This window comes from Cherax quadricarinatus, chromosome 67, assembly GCF_038502225.1.
Source record: "Cherax quadricarinatus isolate ZL_2023a chromosome 67, ASM3850222v1, whole genome shotgun sequence".
Lineage (NCBI taxonomy): Eukaryota > Metazoa > Arthropoda > Malacostraca > Decapoda > Parastacidae > Cherax > Cherax quadricarinatus.
Window position 1 is genome coordinate 24,108,853 of NC_091358.1, and position 23,843 is coordinate 24,132,695.

At 39.1% G+C, this 23,843-nt stretch overlaps 1 protein-coding gene across 2 annotated transcripts in view; it reads right to left on the minus strand.

Annotated features, from left to right (window-relative positions):
• Nucleotides 1–23,843, minus strand: part of LOC128699591 (serine/threonine-protein kinase D3-like) — a 231,238-nt gene extending 207,395 nt beyond the window's left edge. For both annotated transcript variants that reach the window (XR_011393908.1, XM_070099460.1), the window contains exon 1: nt 23,691–23,843. Coding sequence is in view for 1 of the 2 variants with exons in the window: in XM_070099460.1 (XP_069955561.1) it covers nt 23,691–23,822 (132 nt within the window). In the remaining variant the exon portion in view is untranslated. The remainder of the gene's footprint in view (nt 1–23,690) is intronic.

The window sequence follows — 23,843 nt, forward strand, 5'->3', positions numbered from 1 at the left end:
ACAATAACATCTGGAGGTGACTAATTACACCAAGCAACAATAACATCTGGAGGTGACTAATTACACCAAGCAAGAATAACATCTGGAGGTGACTAATTACACCAAGCAACAATAACATCTGGAGGTGACTAATTACACCAAGCAACAATAACATCTGGAGGTGACTAATTACACCAAGCAACAATAACATCTGGAGGTGACTAATTACACCAAGCAACAATAACATCTGGAGGTGACTAATTACACCAAGCAACAATAACATCTGGAGGTGACTAATTACACCAAGCAACAATAACATCTGGAGGTGACTAATTACACCAAGCAACAATAACATCTGGAGGTGACTAATTACACCAAGCAACAATAACATCTGGAGGTGACTAATTACACCAAGCAACAATAACATCTGGAGGTGACTAATTACACCAAGCAACAATAACATCTGGAGGTGACTAATTACACCAAGCAACAATAACATCTGGAGGTGACTAATTACACCAAGCAACAATAACATCTGGAGGTGACTAATTACACCAAGCAACAATAACATCTGGAGGTGACTAATTACACCAAGCAACAATAACATCTGGAGGTGACTAATTACACCAAGCAACAATAACATCTGGAGGTGACTAATTACACCAAGCAACAATAACATCTGGAGAACAGCAGATAATCACAGTAAAAGGAAAAGCAACTCTAGTTACCATCAAGAGCCTCTACCATCAAGAGCCTTTACCATCAAGAGCCTCTACCATCAAGAGCCTTTACCATCAAGAGCCTCTACCATCAAGATCCTTTACCATCAAGAGCCTCTACCATCAAGAGCCTTTACCATCAAGAGCCTCTACCATCCAGAGCCTCTACCATCAAGAGCCTCTACCATCAAGAGCCTCTACCATCGAGAGCCTCTACCATCAAGAGCCTCTACCATCAAGAGCCTCTACCATCAAGAGCCTCTACCATCAAGAGCCTCTACCATCAAGAGCCTCTACCATCAAGAGCCTTTACCATCAAGAGACTTTACAATCAAGAGCCTCTACCATCAAGAGCCTTTACCATCAAGAGCCTCTACCATCAAGAGCCTTTACAATCAAGAGCCTTTACCATCAAGAGCCTTTACCATCAAGAGCCTTTACCATGAAGAGCCTTTACCATCATCAATAGTCTTTACCATCAAGAGCCTTTACCATCAAGAGCCTCTACCATCAAGAGCCTTTACCATCAAGAGCCTGTACCATCAAGAACCTATACCATCATCATGAGCCTTTACCATCAAATGCCTCTACCATCAAGAGCCTCTATCAAGAGCCTTTACCATCAAGAGCCTCTACCATCAAGTCTCTACCATCAATAGCCTCTACCATCAAGAGCCTCTACCATCAAGAGCCTTTACCATCAAGAGCCTCTACCATCAAGAGCCTTTAACATCAAGAGCCATTACTATCAAGAGCCTCTACCATCAAGAACCTTTACCGTCATCATAAGCCTTTACCATCAGGAGCCTTTACCATCAAGAGCCTCTACCATCAAGAGCCTTTACCATCAGGAGCCTTTACCATCAAGAGCCTCTACCATCAAGAGCATTTACCATCAAGACCCTTTACCATCAAGACCCTTTGCCATCAAGAGCCTTTACCATCACGAGCCTCTAACATCAAGAGCCTCTACCATCAAGAGCCTTTACCATCAAGATCCTCTACCATCAAGAGCCTCTACCATCAAGAGCCTTTAACATCAAGAGCCATTACTATCAAGAGCCTCTACCATCAAGAGCCTCTACCATCAAGAGCCTTTACAATCAAGAGCCTCTACCATCAAGAGCTTTTACCATCAAGAGCCTCTACCATCAAGAGCCTTTACCATCAAGAGCCTTTACCATCAAGAGCCTCTACCATCAAGAGCCTTTACCATCAAGAGCCTCTACCATCAAGAGCATTTACCATCAAGACCCTTTACCATCAAGAGCATGTACCATCAAGAACTTTTACCATCAAGAGCCTCTAACATCAAGAGCATTTACCATCAAGACCCTTTACCATCAAGAGCCTGTACCATCAAGAACCTTTACCATCAAGAGCCTCTAACATCAAGAGCCTTTACCATCAAAAGCCTCTACCATCAAGAGCCTTTACCATCAAGTCTTTACCATCAAGAGCCTTTAAAATCAAGGGTCTCTACCATCAAGAGTCTTTACCATCAAGAGCCTCTACCATCAAGAGCCTTTACCATCAAGAGCTTTTACCATCAAGAGCCTCTACCATCAAGAGCCTCTACCATCAAGAGCCTCAACAAATCAAGAGCCTCTACCATCAAGAGCCTTTACAATCAAGAGCCTTTACAATCAAGAGTCTCTACCATCAAGAGCTTTTACCATCAAGAGCCTCTACCATCAAGAGCCTTTACCATCAATAGCCTTTACCATCAAGAGCCTCTACCATCAAGAGCCTTTACCATCAAGAGCCTCTACCATCAAGAGCATTTACCATCAAGACCCTTTACCATCAAGAGCATGTACCATCAAGAACTTTTACCATCAAGAGCCTCTAACATCAAGAGCATTTACCATCAAGACCCTTTACCATCAAGAACTTTTACCATCAAGAGCCTCTAACATCAAGAGCCTTTACCATCAAGAGCCTCTACCATCATCAAGAGCCTTTACCCTCAAGAGCCTCTACTATCAAGAGCCTCTATCAAGAGCCTCTATCATCAAGAGCCTTTACAATCAAGAGCCTCTACCATCAAGAGCCTCTACCATCATCAAGAGCCTTTACCCTCAAGAGCCTCTACTATCAAGAGCCTCTATCATCAAGAGCCTTTACAATCAAGAGCCTCTACCATCAAGAGCCTCTACCATCAAGAGCCTTTACCATCAAGTCTTTACCATCAAGAGCCTTTAAAATCAAGGGCCTCTACCATCAAGAGTCTTTACCATCAAGAGCCTCTACCATCAAGAGCCTTTACCATCAAGAGCTTTTACCATCAAGAGCCTCTACCATCAAGAGCCTCTACCATCAAGAGCCTCAACAAATCAAGAGCCTTTACCATCAAGAGCCTGTACCTTCAAGAGCCTTTACCGTCATCATGAGCCTTTACCACCAAGAACCTCTACCATCAAGAGCCTTTACCATCAAGAGCCTCTACCATCAAGAGCCTTTACCATCAAGAACCTTTACCATCAAGAGCCTCTACCATCAAGAGCCTTTACCATCAAGAGCCTGTACCGTCATCATGAGCCTTTACCATCAAGAGCCTCTACCATCAAGAGCCTTTACCATCAAGAGCCTGTACCGTCATCATGAGCCTTTACCATCAAGAGCCTTTACAATCAAGAGCCTCTACCATCAAGAGCCTTTACCATCAAGAACCTTTACCATCAAGAGCCTCTACCATCAAGATCCTTTACCATCAAGAGCCTCTACCATCAAGATCCTTTACCATCAAGAGCCTCTACCATCAAGCGCCCTTACCATCAAGAGCCTCTACCATCAAGAGCCTTTACCATCAAGAGCCTCTACCATCAAGAGCCTTTACCATGAAGAGCATCTTCCATCAAGAGCCTTTACAATCAAAAGCCTCTACCATAGCCTTTACCATCAAGAGCCTCTACCATCAAGAGCCTTTACCATCAAGAGCCTCTACCATCAAGAGCCTTTACCATCAAGAGCCTCTACCATCATCAAGAGCCTTTATCATCAACTCCTAAACCATAAGAGCCTTTACCATCAAGACTCCTTAACCATCAAGAGCCTTTACCATCAAGAGCCTCTACCATCAAGAGCCCTTACCATCAAGAGCCTCTACCATCAAGAGTCTTTGCCATCAAGAGCCTCTACCATCAAGAGTGTTTACCATCAAGAGCCTCTACCATCAAGAGCGTTTACCATCAAGAGTACCATCAAGACTCCTTAACCATCATCAAGAGCCTTTACCATCAAGAGCCGCTACCATCATCAAGAGCCGCTACCATCATCAAGAGCCCAGAGTTAAGTATTACATAGAGAAAGGAGGATTTTTAAACAAGATCATGAAGGAGGAGAGGAAGTTGGGGGGAGGGAAGGGAGGGGAGGGGAGGGGAGGGGAGGGGAGGGTAGGGGAGGGGAGGGTAGGGTAGGGGAGGTGAAGGTTCAAGGGGATAGAATACTCAGTAACATAGGTGCTGCAAGGTGACTACAACAGCCAAGGTCAAACACCTCTATTATATATATATATACATATATATATATATATATATATATATATATATATATATATATATATATATATATATATATATATATATATATATATATATATATATATATATATGAGGTGTTTGACCTTGGCTGTTGTAGTCACCTTGCAAAATATATAACATATACAAAATATACAATATATACAATATACATAATATATACAATATACATTATACAATATGCATAATATATACAAAAAATATAATATATACAAAATATATAATATACAAAACATATAATATACAAAAAATATAATATACAAAATATATAATATACAAAATATATAATATACAAAATATATAATATACAAAATATATAATATACAAATATATATATACATACACATGTACAATAAGATGACAGTTGTGAGGGAAAAGTTCAATAAATAGGAGTAGCGATATAGTAACGATAGTTTCATTGCCGACTACTAGTTAAGGTAGGGTAAGTTAAGCTCCCGTTTTTCCCGCCTTTTTTTTCCCCCTTCTTGAAAGTGATAGTTTGACTGCCGGCTGCTTGTTAACGTAGGGTCAGTCTAGCTCCCACTATCCCTTCCCCTCCCTCTCCCCCCCCCCCGAAAGGTGACGTGTGGGGCTCTGGTCAAACAGTAAATCACTCGACTCACAGCTCCCAACACTACTGTAAGTACATGCCTGCCTTGTATTCTAGTGGATTTATTGGGTGAAAGCTTCACTTTTGACCAATAATAAACTTAGTCCTTTCAGTCTTGCTCTAGGTTGACTGTTGTAATAATCACCACATCTTTTGGGTATTGTACTTGCCATGGAGAGTGATTTTTAAGCAGTGGGTAACCTGTCTATCTTTTCAGCTTGGATGACAGGGAGGGTCACCTGTCAATCAACGAGAAGAACAGGAGACGGACTAACGTCCTGGAGATGTCCCATTTTGGATTTAATTACCTGTACACCTGTATGAAATTGCAGGACGTAACCCCACATCATTGCAGTGGTAAAGAACCTGCTTTCCTGTCATCGGGATAGAATACTCAAGGCTCTATCTACTGTGAAGAACTAGCCAGTGGGTCGTAACCAACACCTGCGACCCCCCCCCCCATCATCAGCAATGGCTACGATTTCAACAACAGTGTCACCAACACCAGACACCCCTATATATATTAGCGTTGAATTCAGTTATCATTTATATTTTTCATTTTTCATTTTCTTTAATGTAGGATTAATATTTCATATTTAAGTGTTTTATATTTTATATTTTCTATATAATGAAGTGTTTATGTTTGTCTCTTATTATTTCTTTTTCTATTCACTAATTTTCCTGAGGAGGAGCCAGCCTTGGTAATACTGTCTGAAGTTGTTACAGGGCTGAGTAAGCCTTCACAACAGTAAACAGGTGATATCACAATATATAGGACAACCACTGAAAAAAATAGTGAAATTCGAAGCGCTTTTGTGACTTCTCACATTATCAAGGAACTTGATAATGTGAGAAGACACAAAAGCACTTGGAATTTCAATATTTTTCCACAGAGGTTGTTCTGCATACACATGTATATACACATGGTTGTTTTGCATCCCGTATTGTTTGATCTGTGATATTTACATAACACACACACACACACACACACACACACGTGTATATACACGTGAAAGTAATTTGTGGTAGGGGACCTAAATGCTAAAGTAGGAGAAACATTTAGAGAGGGTGTGGTAGGTAAGTTTGGGGTGCCAGGCGTTAATGATGATTGATTGAACTTTGTATAGAAAGAAGTTTGGTAATAGGTAATACATATTTTAAGAAAAAGAGGATAAGTAAGTATACATGATATGATATGGGGCATAATGACAGTAGTTTGTTGGATTATGTATTGGAAGATAAAAGACTGTTGAGTAGACTTCAGGATGTACATGTTCATAGAGGGGCCACAGATATATCATATCACTTTTTAGTTGTAGCTACAATGAGAGTAAAAGGTAGATGGGATACAAGGAAAATAGAAGCAGCAAGTAAGAGAGAAGTGAAGGTTTATAAACAAAAGGGGAAGGCAGTTAGGATATGATATAAACTACTGGAGGATAGATGGGCTAGTGAGAGTATAGGCAATGGGGTCGAAGATGTATGGGGTAGATTTAAGAATGTACTATTAGTGTGTTCAGCAGAAGTTTGTGCCTACAGAAAAGTGGGTGTGGGAGGGAAGAAGAGCAATTGGTGGAGAATGGAAAAAGTACAGAAGAGAAAGGACCCATGAAAATAGAGAAAATAATCAGAGAGCCAGAAATGAGTATGCACAGATAAGGAGGGAGGCCAAGCGACAGTACGAAAATGACTTAGCATCTAAAGTCAAGTCTGACCAAAAGATGTTGTACAGCCACATCAGGAGGAAGACTCTAGTCAAGGACCAGGTAATCAGGCTGAGGAAAGAAGGCGGGAAGCCCATAAGAAACTACCAAGTACGTAAAGCACTCAACATGAGATTTAAGGAAGTATTTACAGTGGAGACAGAAAGGACTATGGGAAGTCAGAATAGGGGGGGGATGGGGCACACCAACAACGGATATGCCAACAAGTTCTGGATGAAATACACACAACTGAGGAGGAAGCGAAGAAGCTGCTAATTGAATTTGATACCCCAGATGCGGTGGGACTGGACAATATATCTCTGTGGGTCCTTAGAGAGGAAGCAGAGACCCTGTGTGTGCCACTAAGAACAATTTTCAACACATCCATTGAAACTGGGCAACTACCTCAGGAATGGAAGACAGCAAATGTAGTCGCCATTTTTAAGAAAGGAGACAGACACAAGGCACTAAACTACAGACCAATGTCACTGACGTGTATAGTATGCAAAGTCGTGGAGAAGATTATTGGGAGAGTGGTAGAGAACCTAGAATGGAACAGTCTTATAAACGACAACCAGCACAGATTCAAGGAAGGAAAATCCAGTGTCACAAACGTACTGAGTTTTATGACAAGGTAATGGAAGTAAATTCACAAGAGACACGGGTGGGTAGATTGCAGTTTCTGGGAATGCAGGAAGGCCTTCGACACAGTTCCTCACAAGAGATAGGTGCAAAAGCTAGAAGATCAGACACACACAACAGGAAGGGCACTGCAAAAGATCAGAGAATACCTGACAGGGAGGCAACAACGAGTCATGGTACGTGATGAGGTGTCAGAGAGGGTGCCTGTAACGAGCGGGGTTCCACAGGGGTCAGTCCTAGCACCAGCGCTATTTTTGGTACACGTGAATGAAGTGACAGAATAGATAGACACAGAAGTGTTCCTGTTTGCAGATGTGAAGTTAATGAGGAGAATTAAATCGGATGAGGATCAGGCAGGACTAGAGAGAGACTTGGGCAGGCTGGAAGACTGGTCCAGCAACTGACGCCTTGACTTAAACTCCGATAAGTGCAAAGTCATGAAGATCGGGGAAGGGCAAAGAAGACCACAGACAGAGTATAGGCTAGGTAGCCAAAGACTGCAAACCTCACTCAAGGAAAAGGATCTTGGGGCGAGTAAAATACCGAGCACATCAACCAGATAACTGCTGCAGCATATGGGCGCCTGGCAAACCTGAGAATGGTGTTCTGATACCTCAGTAAGGAATCGTTCAAGACTTTGTACATCATGTACGTCAGACTCGTACTAGAGTATGCAGCACCAGTTTGGAACCCACACCAGGTCAGCCACGCCAAGAAATTAGAGAAAGTGCAAAGGTTTGCAACAAGGCTAGTTCCAGAGCTAAGGGAAATGTCGTATGAAGAAAGGTTAAGGAAAATCAGCCTGACGAGGATAGGAGGGTTAGGTGAGACATGATAACTACATACAAAATACTGCAAGAACTTGACAAGGTGGACAGAGACAGGATGTCCCAGAGATGGGAAACAGAAACAAGGGGTCACAATTGGAAGTAGAAGACTCATCTGAGTCAAAGGGATGTTAGGAAGTATTTCTTTAGTAATAGACTTGTTGGGAATTGGAATAGTCTGGCAAGTGACGTAGTGGAGGCAGGAACGATACATAGTTTTAAGAAAAGGTATGATAAAACTCGAGGAGCAGGGAGAAAGAAGACCCAGTAGCAATCAGTGAAGACGCAGGGCCAGGAGCTATGTATTGACCCCTGCAACCACAAATAGGCGAGTACAAATAGGAGACCGCATGCGCGCGCGCACACACACACCCACCCTGTATGCAGATGCTGTGAAGTTGATGAGAAGAATTCAATCTGACGAGGACCAGGCAGAACTACAAAGGTATCTGGACAGGCTGCAGACCTGGTCCAGCAATTGGCTCCTGGAGTTCAACCCCACCAAGTGTAAAGTCATGAAGATTTAGGAAGGGCAAAGAAGATCGCAGATGCACAAATAACTCGTACATAAAAGAGAGGAGCTTACGACGACGTTTCGGTCCGATTTGGACCGTTCCATGCACGGTATTGTGCCTTTTTTTTTTGTTATTTAAGGCCGCAGACGGAGTACAGTCTAGGGGGCCAGAGACTACAAACCTCACTCAAGGAAAAAGATCTTGGGATGAGTATAACACCAGGCACATCTCTTGAAGCGCACATCAACCAAATAACTGCTGCAGCATATGGGCGCCTAGCAAACCTCAGAACAGCATTCCGACATCTTAATAAGGAGTCGTTCAGGACCCTGTACACCGTGTACGTTAGGCCCATATTGGAGTATGCAGCACCAGTTTGGAACCCACACCTAGCCAAGCATGTCAAGAAACTAGAGAAAGTGCAAAGGTTTGCAACAAGACTAGTCACAGAGTTAAGAGGTATGTAGTGTATGTTTTGCTCCATTATTGTTCAAATCTCGTAGTACAATCTCTTAGTAATTAAATAATCAACTACCTCATTTTGTGATTTTACTAGTAAGCATAAGTCACCTCATCTAATTTTCTTATTTACTATTGTTTGCTTAAATATTAGCTGAATCGATACTTTCTCTGTCCATATTACTACCTATTTTTTTAAATACTATCAATTGATATTACTTACTAAAATTAATAATTACCATTTATACTATCAATACAATTTACTCTTGATGAAAGTTAAGACACTTGTGCAACATCTGGTTATCTTTATTGTAAACGTTTCGCCATCCAGTGGCTTTATCAATACAAATTCTTGGACATAATTAGAAAACAGAAGAACTATCTCTACAACAACGGTGTTGTAAACACCACCTCCAAGGCTGAGGGACTGATTACCTCATCTTTTGTATATAGTTCTTCTGTTTTCTAATTATGTCCAAGAATTTGTATTGATAAAGCCACTGGATGGCGAAACGTCTACAATAAAGATAACCAGATGTTGCACAAGTGTCTTAACTTTCATCTTGTCGGTATTGTATACCTGTCTTGCACAATTTACTCTTAACATTTTTGACATTTAATAACCATTACTTGTCTAATTACCTTAACCAGTTTTAATACCACATTTACTATCTTAGAGTACTCTTAATTACCTTGTACTGCCAAATAACCTCAAGTATAACTACCAGTGCAATTTTGAAAGAAATAAACATTACTTTTTCACTTATTTTGTTATCATTATTACTTACTAAAATTTTATTAAACACCATATTTACTACCAGTCTAGGTAGTAGGTTGGTAAACAGCAACCACCCAGGGAGGTACTACCGTCCTGCCAAGTGAGTGTACAACGAAAGCCTGTAATTGTTTTACATGATGGTAGGATTGCTGGTGTCTTTTGTCTGTCTCATAAACATGCAAGATTTCAGGTATGTCTTGCTACTTCTACTTGCATTTAGGTCACACTACACATACATGTACAAGCATATATATACACACACACACCCCTCTGGGTTTTCTTCTATTTTCTTTCTAGTTCTTGTTCTTGTTTATTTCCTCTTACCTCCATGGGGAAGTGGAACAGAATTCTTCCTCCGTAAGCCATGCGTGTTGTAAGAGGCGACTAAAATGCCGGGAGCAAGGGGCTAGTAACCCCTTCTCCTGTATATATTACTAAATTTAAAAAGAGAAACTTTAGTTTTTTCTTTTGGGCCACCCTGCCTCGGTGGGATACGGCTGGTATGTTGAAAGAAAGAAGAAGATTTACTACCAGTCAATTTTACTTTTGTACATTAATCATTATTTTATACTTCCCATAACATTTTGTTGCCAAATTTTCAAGTTTGTATATTCAACTCCAACCTTTATATTATCCTTTGTACCTGTGTACCTGTGCACTTGTGTGCCTCTGTACCTGTGTACCTGTCTACCATCTTACTATCATATTATAACCAAGACATTGCCATTGTTATTTTTTACTTATTATTCTTTTGGTACTTTAATTTGTGAATTATATTTTGTCAATTTAAATCTAGTTATACTCTTGATCTTGTCAACAACATATACCAGACTCTAGTGCAATTGCAAATACCATTTCAATTTGTATTTTTATATTATAAGTTTATATTATAATTCCTACTCTAAGATTGTTTTCATATCTTAGTGACTATATTGTGTGTGCAATTAGTGTATATTTCAATTATATTATTGTTCAAGGCCCTTAACTATCTTTTGCTAACTAGTACCAACTACCTCATATATTTTTTTTCTACTACTTTTTATTATTTTGCTACCTTAACTTGCATATTTTATCTTGTCAATTTAAATCTAGTTATACTCTAATTCTTGTAAACAACTTATATAACACCTTAGTGCAATTACATTTGAGAGTCTTGTGCTTTTTTTATATCATTAGATTAAACTCAGTTGTACTATAGCTCATTCTAGCTCAATACATAGTCAGTACAAAAGTCATTATATTAGACCATAGTGCAATTACAAGTGAGAGTCTTGTGCTATTTTTAATTTTTATTTTTATATTATTAGTTTATACCTAGTTGTACTTTAGCTCATTCCAGCACAACACATAGACAACACCAACTTCATTATGTGTATTAGTGACTATACTCTACATGACCAAAATGCTATAGCTATACACTTGTCCAAACTTCCTACCACTACAGATATCAGTACTAGAACTCAACACACAACTCAGGATATAAATAACCATAATTTAAACCTAGAAGATGATTGATCACGTTGACCCTGATCTAAACCTCCATAATCTGACACACAATCAAAACCTATAGGAAAGTAACTGCCTTTACTACACAGCATCACAAGCCAGCACTATCCTAAACAATGCTAAAAGTCTATCAGTACTTAACTACAACATTAGGTCCTTAAGCAAACACTATGACGACCTCCTGGCACTCCTTGAATCACTAAAGACACCCTTCTCCTGCATTATTCTTACTGAGACCTGGCTTAAGCAGGACACAATAGATATCTACCCTCTACCAGGATACACAGCAGTTCACAACTGCAGACCAAACCAAGTTGGGGGTGGTATTGCAATCTATTACTCTAACCAATTATCTTGTATTAGCACCACTTGCTTTAGTGATGAATATGGAGAATACATTTTTGCTAATTTTACTGTAAAAAACCTTAAGACGCCTATAACAATCGGTGCCATTTACCGGATACCCCACACAAATATCCCAAATTTCAGTGAGAAATTAAAGGCACTAATAACAAACAGACAAATGAATAAGCACCACCTTCTCTTAGCTGGAGACTTCAACATCAACCTTGGCCTACTAGATGATCAGCCTGTAACTGATTTCATCAACAATATGAACAACACACTTCTCATACCAACAATAACTAAACCAACCAGGCTCACTGAAACAAGTGCAACCATAATAGACCACATATGGACCAATATACTAGCCCACCTTAAACCAGGGATAATCACAGATAGCACTACAGACCACTACCCTACCTTCCTCTTGACAAACATTAGTAAACCACCACTTGAGTACAACAAAGTTTCATTTAGACTCCATGATGAGGCCTCAATAAGGAAGTTCACAGCTGACCTAGAGATTGTTGACTGGCCTACAGAATTCTCCCAGGCCAATGGTATTGATGACTGGACAGACATTTTTCTTAACAAATTACTTAGACTATACAACAAACATTGTCCTGTAAAAACAAAACAGATCACAAACAAACGGCTTGGTTGCCCATGGCTAACCAGCACCATTCTGAAATCCATTGATAAGAAACACCAATATGAAAAGCAATATAGACAGGGCTTAATACACAAAGATATTCTTAAGCACTATTCATCAGTCCTCACCAAAGTAATAAAGAAAGCCAAACAACTATACTACTCCAGTAGATTCACTGACACAAGAGGAGATATAAAAAAGACCTGGAAAACACTCTCAGATTCTAGGGACCCACAAACTGAAAAAAAACAAGAATATTGCCCTAACTAAACCTAATGAAACACCACTGCATCCCACTGACACAGCTAACAAGATAAATGACTTCTTCTCAACCATAGGTTCTAATCTCGCCAATAAAATCCCACGTACCAATGCCCATGCCGGGGACTACCTAGATGGGAATTTCCCAAATTCCTTCTATCTTGCTCCAACTGAGCCCATGGAAGTCACCGAGATTATAAAGTCACTTAAAAATAACTCAGGGAATCTGTCTCATGTCCCACCATTATCGTACAAGAGAGCGGGCCATGTCCTCTCGCATGCTATCTCATTACTTTTTAACAAGTCACTAGAAACTAGCACCTTCCCGAAACTACTCAAGACGGCAAGGGTTACACCAATACATAAAGGTGGTGACCCTACAGATTTAAACAACTATAGGCCAATATCAAACCTACCATTGTTATCCAAAATCTTTGAGAAACTCATGCACAGGAGACTATATTCATTTATAACGGCACAAAACATACTCAATCCCTGCCAATTTGGATTCAGGAGAAATAAAAGCACTAACTATGCAATCATAAAAATGCTAGATCTGCTTTACACAGCATTGGAAAATAAGGAATATCCACTAGGAATTTTTATTGACCAAAGAAAAGCTATTGACACAGTAGACCACGGCATCCTACTCCACAAACTTGACCATTACAGTATAAGAGGCCATGCGCTTGCATATTTCAAATCTTACCTTACTAATAGGTATCAGTATGTCACCATTAAAGACACAGCATCAACAACACAGCCACTTGATACTGGAGTTCCGCAGGGAAGTGTCCTTGGTCCCCTGCTCTTCCTCATATACATCAATGATCTTCCAAACGTATCTCAACACCTGAACCCCATTCTCTTTGCTGACGACACGACTTATGTCATCTCTCACCCTAATCTTGCCACCCTCAACACCATTGTTAATGAGGAGCTGATCAAAATATCGACTTGGATGAACAGCCAATAAACTTACACTTAACACTGACAAAACCTACTACATTATGTTTGGTAGCAGAGCAGGAGATGCGCAAATTAACATTAAGATCGACAACACTCTAATTGCCAGGCATAATGAGGGCAAATTCCTAGGCCTATACCTCGACAACAACCTGAACTTCAGCACCCATATCCAACACATAACCAAAAAAGTATCCAAAACGGTTGGGATCCTCTCCAAGATACGATACTACGTGCCGCAAACTGCCCTTCTCACACTATACCATTCACTTATATATCCATACCTCACCTATGCTATCTGTGCTTGGGGTTCAACTGCAGCAACACACCTAAAGCCAATAATAACCCAACAAAAAGCTGCAGTAAGAATAATCACTAAATCCCATCCCTGGCAACACACCCCTCCACTCTTCATAGATCAAAGCTTACTCGCTGTTCAGTACATCCACACTTACTACTGTGCAATCTACATCTACAGGACCTTAAATTTCAATATTAACCTTGACCTAAAATGCTTTCTTGATAGTTGCGACAGAACCCACAGGCACAACACCAGACACAAACATCTCTATGACATTCCCCGTGTCCGACTAAACCTTTACAAAAATTCAATGTATGTCAAAGGCCCTAAAATCTGGAACACCCTACCTGAAAATTCTAAAACTGCAGACACATTCATCACCTTCAAAACTACCATCAGAAAACATCTTATCTCCCTGATACACCCTGTCAACTAATTACACGAATACCACCTGGTGGTTAACACTTACACTCACTCACCCATTTGACCATAAACAGAAATATCAATCTCAATCTCAAAATAATGAATCTTAACTAGTCATAAGTTGGCCTGTGATACTCCATTACTGAAACTATGTATAGTGCCAAAACAAAAGCATTCACATTGCTAAACTCACAAACTAGTATTTAGTCACTTAGCCATAATACCAACTTACCACATAATTTTGTAATATTTTAAACTTAAGATTTAATTTAAGTCTGCCCGAAATGCCTAGCCATGCTAGGTGTTCTAGTGGTACACTTTGTAATTATTATTTTACTACATATAAACCACACAATAACCAAATTCTGTAAACTCAGCATTGTAATTCTTATAGAGAATAAACTTTGAATTGAATTGAATATGTTGGGCCAATTCCATTTTTTAAAGCTTATCAAACTTATATTTCGCTAGAACCCCTTTTATTCTATCAACTGAGGACAAGAAACCTGCCCATTTACCTATTTCAACTACCCAATAAAGTGATATGAAATAACTAATTTGGCCAATTTCACATAAAATTCAAGAAAGGCCAATTTCCAATTTCCAAATAGGGTTCAGCATAAACAATGCAGACATTCTTAGCACTAAAATAACATTTTATCTGTTCATTAGTCACATCTCCTGCCCCTCTTATATTACGCTTCCTTGTCATTTTGAATTTTTATTCACACACACAAAAAAAAAAAGATTCTGTTATTCAAATAACTGCGTAATTGTATAAATAATTTCAGCGCATTCGTGAATGCATGTTCAACCCACCAGTAGACCACCAGTAGACACGTGACATGATTTGTTTACTCTTGAACATCAGCAAAAATTGAACATTTCTGCTAATTTGAGCTCAATTTCAAGCTACTTTTAGTCTTTAAACCATTGAAAATCATCTATATTTCTGCAATACATCTTCCATTCTATCAACTGAGACCAAGAAAATGGGAATACAACCATAAATACCATATAAAAATGCACCGCAAAGTCACTGTTTTAAACCAAAAACACGGTCGCAGTTTTTTTCTCATTATGCACTGTGTGCTGTAGAATGTTTTTTTTTATACTGCACACAATGACCATGCAGACCCATTCTCTCACATGTAGGCCTACCAGCTTTCTCCCGCAAGATCTGAAGCTGCTAGAATTCTGCCATTCTCCCTCTTCTGACAGTTAAATTTTCATTTACTATAAAGTATTTCAGTTAAATTTTCAGTTAGTACAGCCTCTCCTCACTTAATTAATGATGGAGATGTGTTCCTAAGACCACAAAAGTCAACTAATTCGTTGCTAAGCAAGGAACATAGTACTATAATGGTAGTGGATGTGTGTCAACCATCTTTGAAGTTCTCTTAATGTCACCTTTGCACCACTTATAACATTTTTGGTACATTTTTCAATGTTTATACAGTAGTGTGCTGTACATGTATATTGTAATAAACAGAATTGAGGAAATCAGCACTAGTATACATTATTTAGGTATGAATACTGGTCAGAGACCCCGTTATAAGCCCGAGTCATTGGTAAACAAGTACGTTAAGTGAGGGGAGGCTGTATTCACTTCTACAGTTTCCGTGTGCTGTATAATTTTATACATTGTTTTATGTAGTACTTAGTACATTATTATTAAAAAATTATTATACAGTTGATCCCCGGTTTACGATCAGCTCCCAATGCAACCAATTACGTAAGTTTATTTATGTAAGTGCGTCTGTATGTGTATGTTTAGGGGTCTGAAATGGACTAATTAATTCACAATATTCCTTATGGGAACAAATTCGGTCAGTACTGGCACCTGAACATACTTCTGGAATGAAATAATATCGTAAACCGGGGGTCCACTGTACTGTCATTTTTGGCATGGAATGGATTAATTATATTTACATTATTCTTTATGGAAAAAATTGGTTTTGTTGTCAACCATTTTGGTTGTCGAACCAACATCTGGAATTAAGTAAATTTGACAGCCAAGGTTCCACTGTATGCAGTAGGGCACCGTTTTACGGTATTCCACTAATACAGACATTTCAAATTATGACCAAAAAACTATACAGCTCCCCCCAACTGACTTTCTAATACAGTCACTATGCCCCACCAAGTCTGTTTACAATCTCCGCGAGCACCGTGTGTCTCCATTATGTCTGGAAACTTTTTAAAATTTCAAACATTTTAAAGTTATTTCATGTTTCATATATACTCTGATAATTATACTTATGTGTACCTGTACCTAAAGAAACTTACTGTGCTGGCATGCAGGTACACATTAACCCCTTGACTGTCGCAACTCCCAATCCTGAAGTGTCTCCTGGTGTCGCAAAATTTCAAAAAAAAAAAAAAATTATTTTTTCTTATGAAATGATAAGAGAATCTTCTTCCAACTGTAATGACACCAAAAAAAAACAAAATTTGATGGAAAACTGACAGAATTACCCTCTTGTGAAGTTAGCGACATCTGCGATATTTACAAATCGGCAATTTCGCCCAATTTGATCCCTATTTTCGGCTAATTCCATTGTTCCAGTTGACCAAACTCACAGCTATTTCTTTAGAACTCCATCTTTTCTATCAACTGAGTACAAGAAACTGCCCATTTACCGATTTCCACTATCCAATAACGTGGTCAGAAATTTGCAATTTAGCCAATTTCACAAAAATTAAAAAATATGAATTTCAAAATAAGGTCCAGAATGAACAATGCAGACATTCCTGGCTCTAAAATAACATTTTCTTTGTTCATCAGTCACGTCTCCAGGCCCCTCTGATATTACTCTTGCTTTCTATTTTGAATTTTTATTCAAACAAAAAATAGAAGATTTACTGTTATGCAGACTACTGCAATATTGTAATAATTGTACAAATAATGTCAACCCATTCATGACTGTATATTAGAATGGCTACTTGGACATTTATTGGAAAATGACATCATTTGTTTACTTTTGAACATCGGCAAAAAACAAACATTTCCCCTACTTTGAGCTCCATTTCCAGGTTCTTTTTATAGTAAAACCAATCAAAACCACCTCTGTTTCTATGTGTTTTCCATTCTATCAAATGAGACCAAGAAACAAGAATACAAACAAATACTATATGAAAATAGACCACAAAGTCGGCATTTTAATTAAAAAAAAAAAACGGTTGGAGTTTTTTTTTTTTCTCATTATGCACTGCGTGCTCCAGGATTTTTTTTATATTGTGCACACTGACCACACAGACCCATTCTCTCACATGTGGGCCTACCAGCTTTCTCCTGCTTGATTTGAAGCCGTTAGAATTTTTGAGTATATATATGTCAAACACGGTGGCTCGTAAGATGTATATACACCTACCATCCGACTTACGACTGAGTTCGGTTCCGAGAAACCGGTCATAAGTCGAAATGGTCGTAAGTTGAACTTTACTACTGAATATCAACAAAACATTTTTGTAATGACTTTATTTTATTGTTTTATTTTGGTATTTCATGTTTTACTTTACTTTTTATGCTGTTAGTACTGTATTTTATACTGTAAGGGTTAGGATAAACACTGTGTACAACATAAACACTTGTTTATTTCCCAGAAATTTGGCATAAAAAACACGGTCATAAGTCGAGTGGCCGTAAGTCAAGTGGTCGTAAGTCGAGCAGGTCATAAGTCGGATGGTAGGTGTATATACGACCGAAACAATCAAAGGGTAAAAATCACTAGTGTCTTATTAGTCTTAAGGATGCCATATTATTAATAATAATAATAATAATAATAATAATAATAATAATAATAATAATAATAATAACACGCAAAAATAATCACTGAGGCGCATTAAATGTCTTATATTGCACTGATATAAACATTTTCATTAATCCATGATATTTTGTTCAAAATTATATAATAAACATGCTACGTAACATATAAACATGATACATACACCCCACAGTAGGATAAATTAATATAAATATGAGATGTTACGTGTGTGAACCAAAACCAGACGCGTCCGTTTGCTTACTTAAAGAACTCTGCACCCCTCCCCTCTCTCATTAATTGGTTCTCTCTCTCGTTTATTCATTTTTACCTTCTTTACTTACCTCCAACCCTACATTAAGACTACAAATATTTTAAAGTAAGTAATGAATGTACAGTGGGCCCCCAACCTTACGATATTAATCCGTTCCAGAGAGCTCATCATACGCCAAAATTAACGTAAGGTGAATTAGTTTTCCCCATAAGAAATAATGGAAATCAAATTAATCCATTCCTGACACCCCAAAGTATGAAAAAAAAAAAATTTACCACATGAAATATTAATTTTAATACACACAAACTGACACTTACCTTTATTGAAGATCTGGTGATGATTGATGAGATGGGAGGAGGGGAGAATGTGGAAGTTGTTAATGTTTAGAAGGGGAATTCCCTTCCATTAGGACTTTAGGTAGCACGTCCTCTTCCGGGGTTACTTCCCTTCTTTTAATGTCACTAGGACCAGCTTGAGAGTCACTGGACCTCTGTCGCACAACATATCTGTCCTATAGAGGCTTGTACCTCCCGTTCCTATATGGTTTGTCTAAAGTGGTTCACAACATTGTCATTGTAATAGTCACCAGCACAGCTTGCAATAGCTGTCTGAGGGTGATTTTCATCCATAAAGGTTTGCACTTCAAGCCACATTGCACACATTTCCTTAATCTTTAAAGTAGGCAACTTCTTCAATTTCTCTCTCCCCTCCTCCGAAGCAGTTTCCTCAGGTCTGGCCTCTTGCTGTTGAAAATAATCTTGCAGCTCATCAGTGGTTAGTTCTTCATTGTCCTCCTCTACCAACTCTTCCACATCCTTCCCACTAACCTCCAACCCCAAGGACTTGCCCAATGCCACAATTGATTCCACAACTGGCATATGCTTCTGAGGGTTAGCCTCAAATCCTTCATAATCCCTTTTGTCTACACATTCTGGCCAGTTTCTTCCAAGCAGAGTTCAAGGTCCTCTTAGTCACTCCCTCCCAAGCCTTACCTATAATGTTTACACAATTGAGGATGTTAAAATGATCTTTCCAAAACTCAGAGTCAATCAAGTGTCTGAGGTCACTTCAAAGCACTTTTGAAACATAGCTTTTGTGTCGAGTTTTTTGAAGTTTGAAATGACCTGCTGATCCATGGGCTGCAGGAGAGGAGTGGTATTAGGAGGCAAAAACTTGACCTTAATGAAGCTCATGTCCCCAGAAAGTCGCTCTGCCAAATCTGAAGGATGACCAGGAGCATTGTCTAATACCAGGAGGCACTTAAGGTCCAATTTCTTTTCCATTAGGTAATTTTTCACATTGGGGGCAAATGCATGGTGTAACCAGTCATAGAAAAAGTCCCTAGTGACCCATGCCTTACTGTTTGCCCTCCACAGCACACACAAATTAGCCTTGATGACATTGTTGTGCCTGAACACTCTGGGAGTTTCAGAATGATACACCAATAAAGTCTTCACTTTGCAATCACCACTAGCATTAGCACACATCAAGAGAGTAAACCTGTTTTTCATAGGCTTATGTCCTGGGAGTGCCTTTTCCTCCTGAGTAATGTAGGTACTGTTTGACATTTTCTTCCAAAACAGGCCTGTTTCGTCACAAACACTTGTTCAGATTTCAGTCCTTCACTGTCTATGTACTCCTTTAATTCCTAAGGCAGCCTCACCATGCCTTATCACACTATATATGCCACTACGATTCTTTACCCTTTCAGGGTTTCGGCCGTACTAGTACGGCTTGCACCCCAGGGTTTTTGACATACTAGTACGCATAAATTCTAGCGCCCTCAAATCTAGCGAGATAAAGCTGGTAGGCCTACATATGAAAGAATGGGTCTATGTGGTCACTGTGCACAATATAAAAAGAAATCCTGCACCACACAGTGCATAATGAGAAAAAAAACTGACAGTGTTTTTGGTTTAAAACAGCGACTTTGCACTGTACGTATTTTCGTATGGTATTTATGATGGCATTCTAGTTTTCCTGGTCTCATTTTATGGAATGGATGACATATTACAGAAATTGAGAAGATTTTGATTGGTTTTACAATGAAAAGTACCTTGAAATTGAGCTCAAATTAGTAGAAATCTTTGATTTTTGCCAAAGTTCAAAAGTAAACAAATCATGCTACGTGTCCAATACACGTCAACTGGTGAGTCTAATATTCTTTCACAAGTGCGCCGATATTATTTATACCATTTCTACACTAATGCAGTAGTCTGCATATCAGTAAATCTTCTATTTTTTGTGAGAATAAAAATTCAAAGTGGAAAGCAAAAGAAATGTAAGAGGGGCATGGGAACGTGACTAATGAACAGAGGAAATGTTATTTTAGTGACAGGAATGTCTTTCTTGTTTATTCTGGACCCTATTTGGAAATTGGCATCTTTTGAAATTTGTGTGAAATTGGCAAAATTGCTAAATTCTGACCAATGTATTGGATAGTTGAAATCGGTAAATGGGTGGTTTCTTGCACTTATTCAATAGAAAAAATGGAGTTCTAGCGAAATAATTATGATTTTTGTCGACTAGTACACTGGAACTGGGCGAAAATAGGGCTCAAAGTGGGCAAAATCGCAGATGCGTAAACATCGTCAAGACCACTAACTTTGCGAGAGCATAATTCCATAAGTTTTCCATCAAATTTCATACTTTTGGTGTCATTATGATTGATAAAAGATTCTCTATCTTTTCATAAGAAAAAATAATTTTTTTTTTTTTTTGAAATTTGGGCGACCCTGAGAACAAGTCTCGGAGAGGGCCTGGTGACCCTGAAAGGGTTAAATCTCTCAAACCAACCTTTGCTGGCCTTAAATTCACTCACATCACCACTAGTTGCAGGCATTTTTTTAATTAAATCCTCATGCAACTTCCTAGCCTTTTCACATATGATGGCTTGAAAGATGCTATCTCCTGCTATCTGTTTTTTATTTATCAACACCAATAACAGTCTCTCCATCTTCGAGTACTTGCGATCTCTGTTTCAAAAACAAAGTTGCACCTTTTGCAAGAACAGCTTCCTTGATTGCCGTTTTGTTGGCCACAATAGTAGCGATGGTTGATTGGGGTTTGGTATACAACCTGGCCAGCTCCGAGACACGCACTCCACTTTCGTACCTAGCAATTATCTCTTCATTTCCATTGTAATTTTCACCTTTTTTACCGCACGGTTGGCACTAGAAGCTTTCTTGGGGCCCATGGTGACTTATTTTGCAGGTACAATCACTAAAAATGCTGTGATAATATGAAATGTACTGATTGTATGCATGGATAGGATGTGACTGCACTGGCTGGCTTGTAAACACTGGCACCCACGGGGCAGCTGAGGCATGCTCAGGCCACACATGGGACACATCCCGGACCGGGACGAATCGTGTGAGGAGAGGCAAAATTTTTGCATTAAAATGTATCGTATGGCGGATTTATTGTAACGCGATGCCATCGTAAGGTGTGGGTCCACTGTACTGTGTATATTTAACTTTTGTTTTTAATGCCTAGTTCTAATGCTAAACTTAATATATGTCAGTGTTAACCTGTTATCTGGCATTTTTATAAATTTATAAGTGGAAAAAATGGTGTTCTGCTTTCCAGCGATGTCAGCTTTCCGGCAGTGGCCCGGAACCTAACCTGCCATACAAGTGAGGACCTACTGTATTTGTATACATTATACCCATATATATTTTTTTTATAACATACTGGCCATCTCCCACTGAGGCAGGGTGACCTAAAAAAAAGAAACTTTCACCCATTCACACTTCCTCTGTCTTGCCAGAGGCACACACGTACAACAGTTCAGACGTCCCGCTAAACAGTGTACTGTACTTCCCACCTCAAGGACTCAAGTCCACCTAACTGGTTTCCCTAAATCTCTTCACAAAATATTACCCTGCTGTATGTCAAAGGTCCCATATATACATGTATATATTATTTACATGAAATTGGGTAGTGAGGGTACAAAAGCTTTTGAAACTGACCAGAGGAATATGACAAGTATAATAATAACAACTGCATGATTGATAAATGATTGAATGGTGGTGAATGTTTTCTTTGGATCACGCTGCCCCGATGGGAGACTACTCCAGGTACCGTAATAAAAATTTTGTTTTCCACGACTTGTATATACAGGTCTCCCTCCACATTCGCGAGGGCTAGGGGATCAAGAACCTCGTGAATGGTGAAAAATTGTGAATGTTGAAAAATCGCGAATGTTTGGTGCCCAAATATATTGTAGGGAAATGTAATAATAGCATTTACTTAGCCTAACAATACTGCTTCCTTAACCTACTGAACCATGAACAATCATAAAACACACAAAAACATCATAAAATATTGTACTAGTGCCAGCCCTTTTGTAAAGAAGGTGAAAAAAACTATAGAATTCAAGAAAGAACTCATAGAAGAGTACCAAAATGGAGGAGGAAGAGAGAGGGGAGAACGTGCCGTCTTCACTGATTCGACAATATACACGATACTAAAGCAGCACGAGTCGATAAAGGCTTTAGTGCCAGCCAGCGATAAAGTGTAGCATTAACAGTGTAGCAAGTAAGTGAAGCGATTAATCAAAAGAAAAAGGGCAGCACAAACCTAACTCTTCCAATGTTGTTGGAGTTATAGAGGGCGACTGGCAACACCGCCGTCTCTAGCCTACCGTCTCTGCTGCCGCCTCCACCACCACTATGAAAGGCTTATGCTCACAGTGGCCCTTATACACCCAACAACACAGCAACATTCGTGACATACTTAATGACGTATTTTATTCATTCTAGAGTATATGTCGTGTTTCTATGTTAATATTGCTTATTATTGTCATATTAGATGAATTGTGATAGATAAATAATCCGCAGAGTTGATATTAGTATCGTATTGAAGGACTATCTTGTCCTATCTCCAAACAAACTCCCACCTCCACAATTCCAAACATATGTAATGACATATTTTAAATATGATTTGGTGGCTGGGAATTCACGAATGTTCGAAGCCTGCGAAAGTGGAAAACGCAAATGTTGAGGGAGACCTGTATATTAGAGATTTCTTACCCGCAAGACCTCGCATTTATGCATTGTACTTTGGGCAGATTTAAAAAGTATAAAGAGAAGAAAACAGCAAAGTTCAGTTATAACCTACAGAAATAGTGAACAAAATCTGCAGTTAGCCATTTCAGAAAATGGATGAAGTCTGTAGGCTACAAAATTGTCGGCTATTGTCACAATTGCAGCAGGAACCAAGAGCCGAGACTCAACTCCTGCAGATGAATCCATTTCTATCCACAAGAATGGTAATTAGTAGCCACTCTTCCCAAATGTCCCAAATGCTCTGCATAACCATGGGCTTTCAACATGCACTCAAGTGTCATCAATTTCTGTAAAACAATGTACCACACTGAAATAAACTTAAATATTACATAGCTATGTGGGAAAGGTGAATGGTATTTACCTTAGAGTTGATGAATTCACAAGCACGATCTTTCAGTGTCTTGAGCGTAAGTTGAGAAGTGTTGACAGTCGTAGTGTCACGGATGAGCCCGTGCTGTAAGCTGAAGCTGATGTCTGCTCCACTCACCTCCATCTGTCAAACAAAATGCAAGTC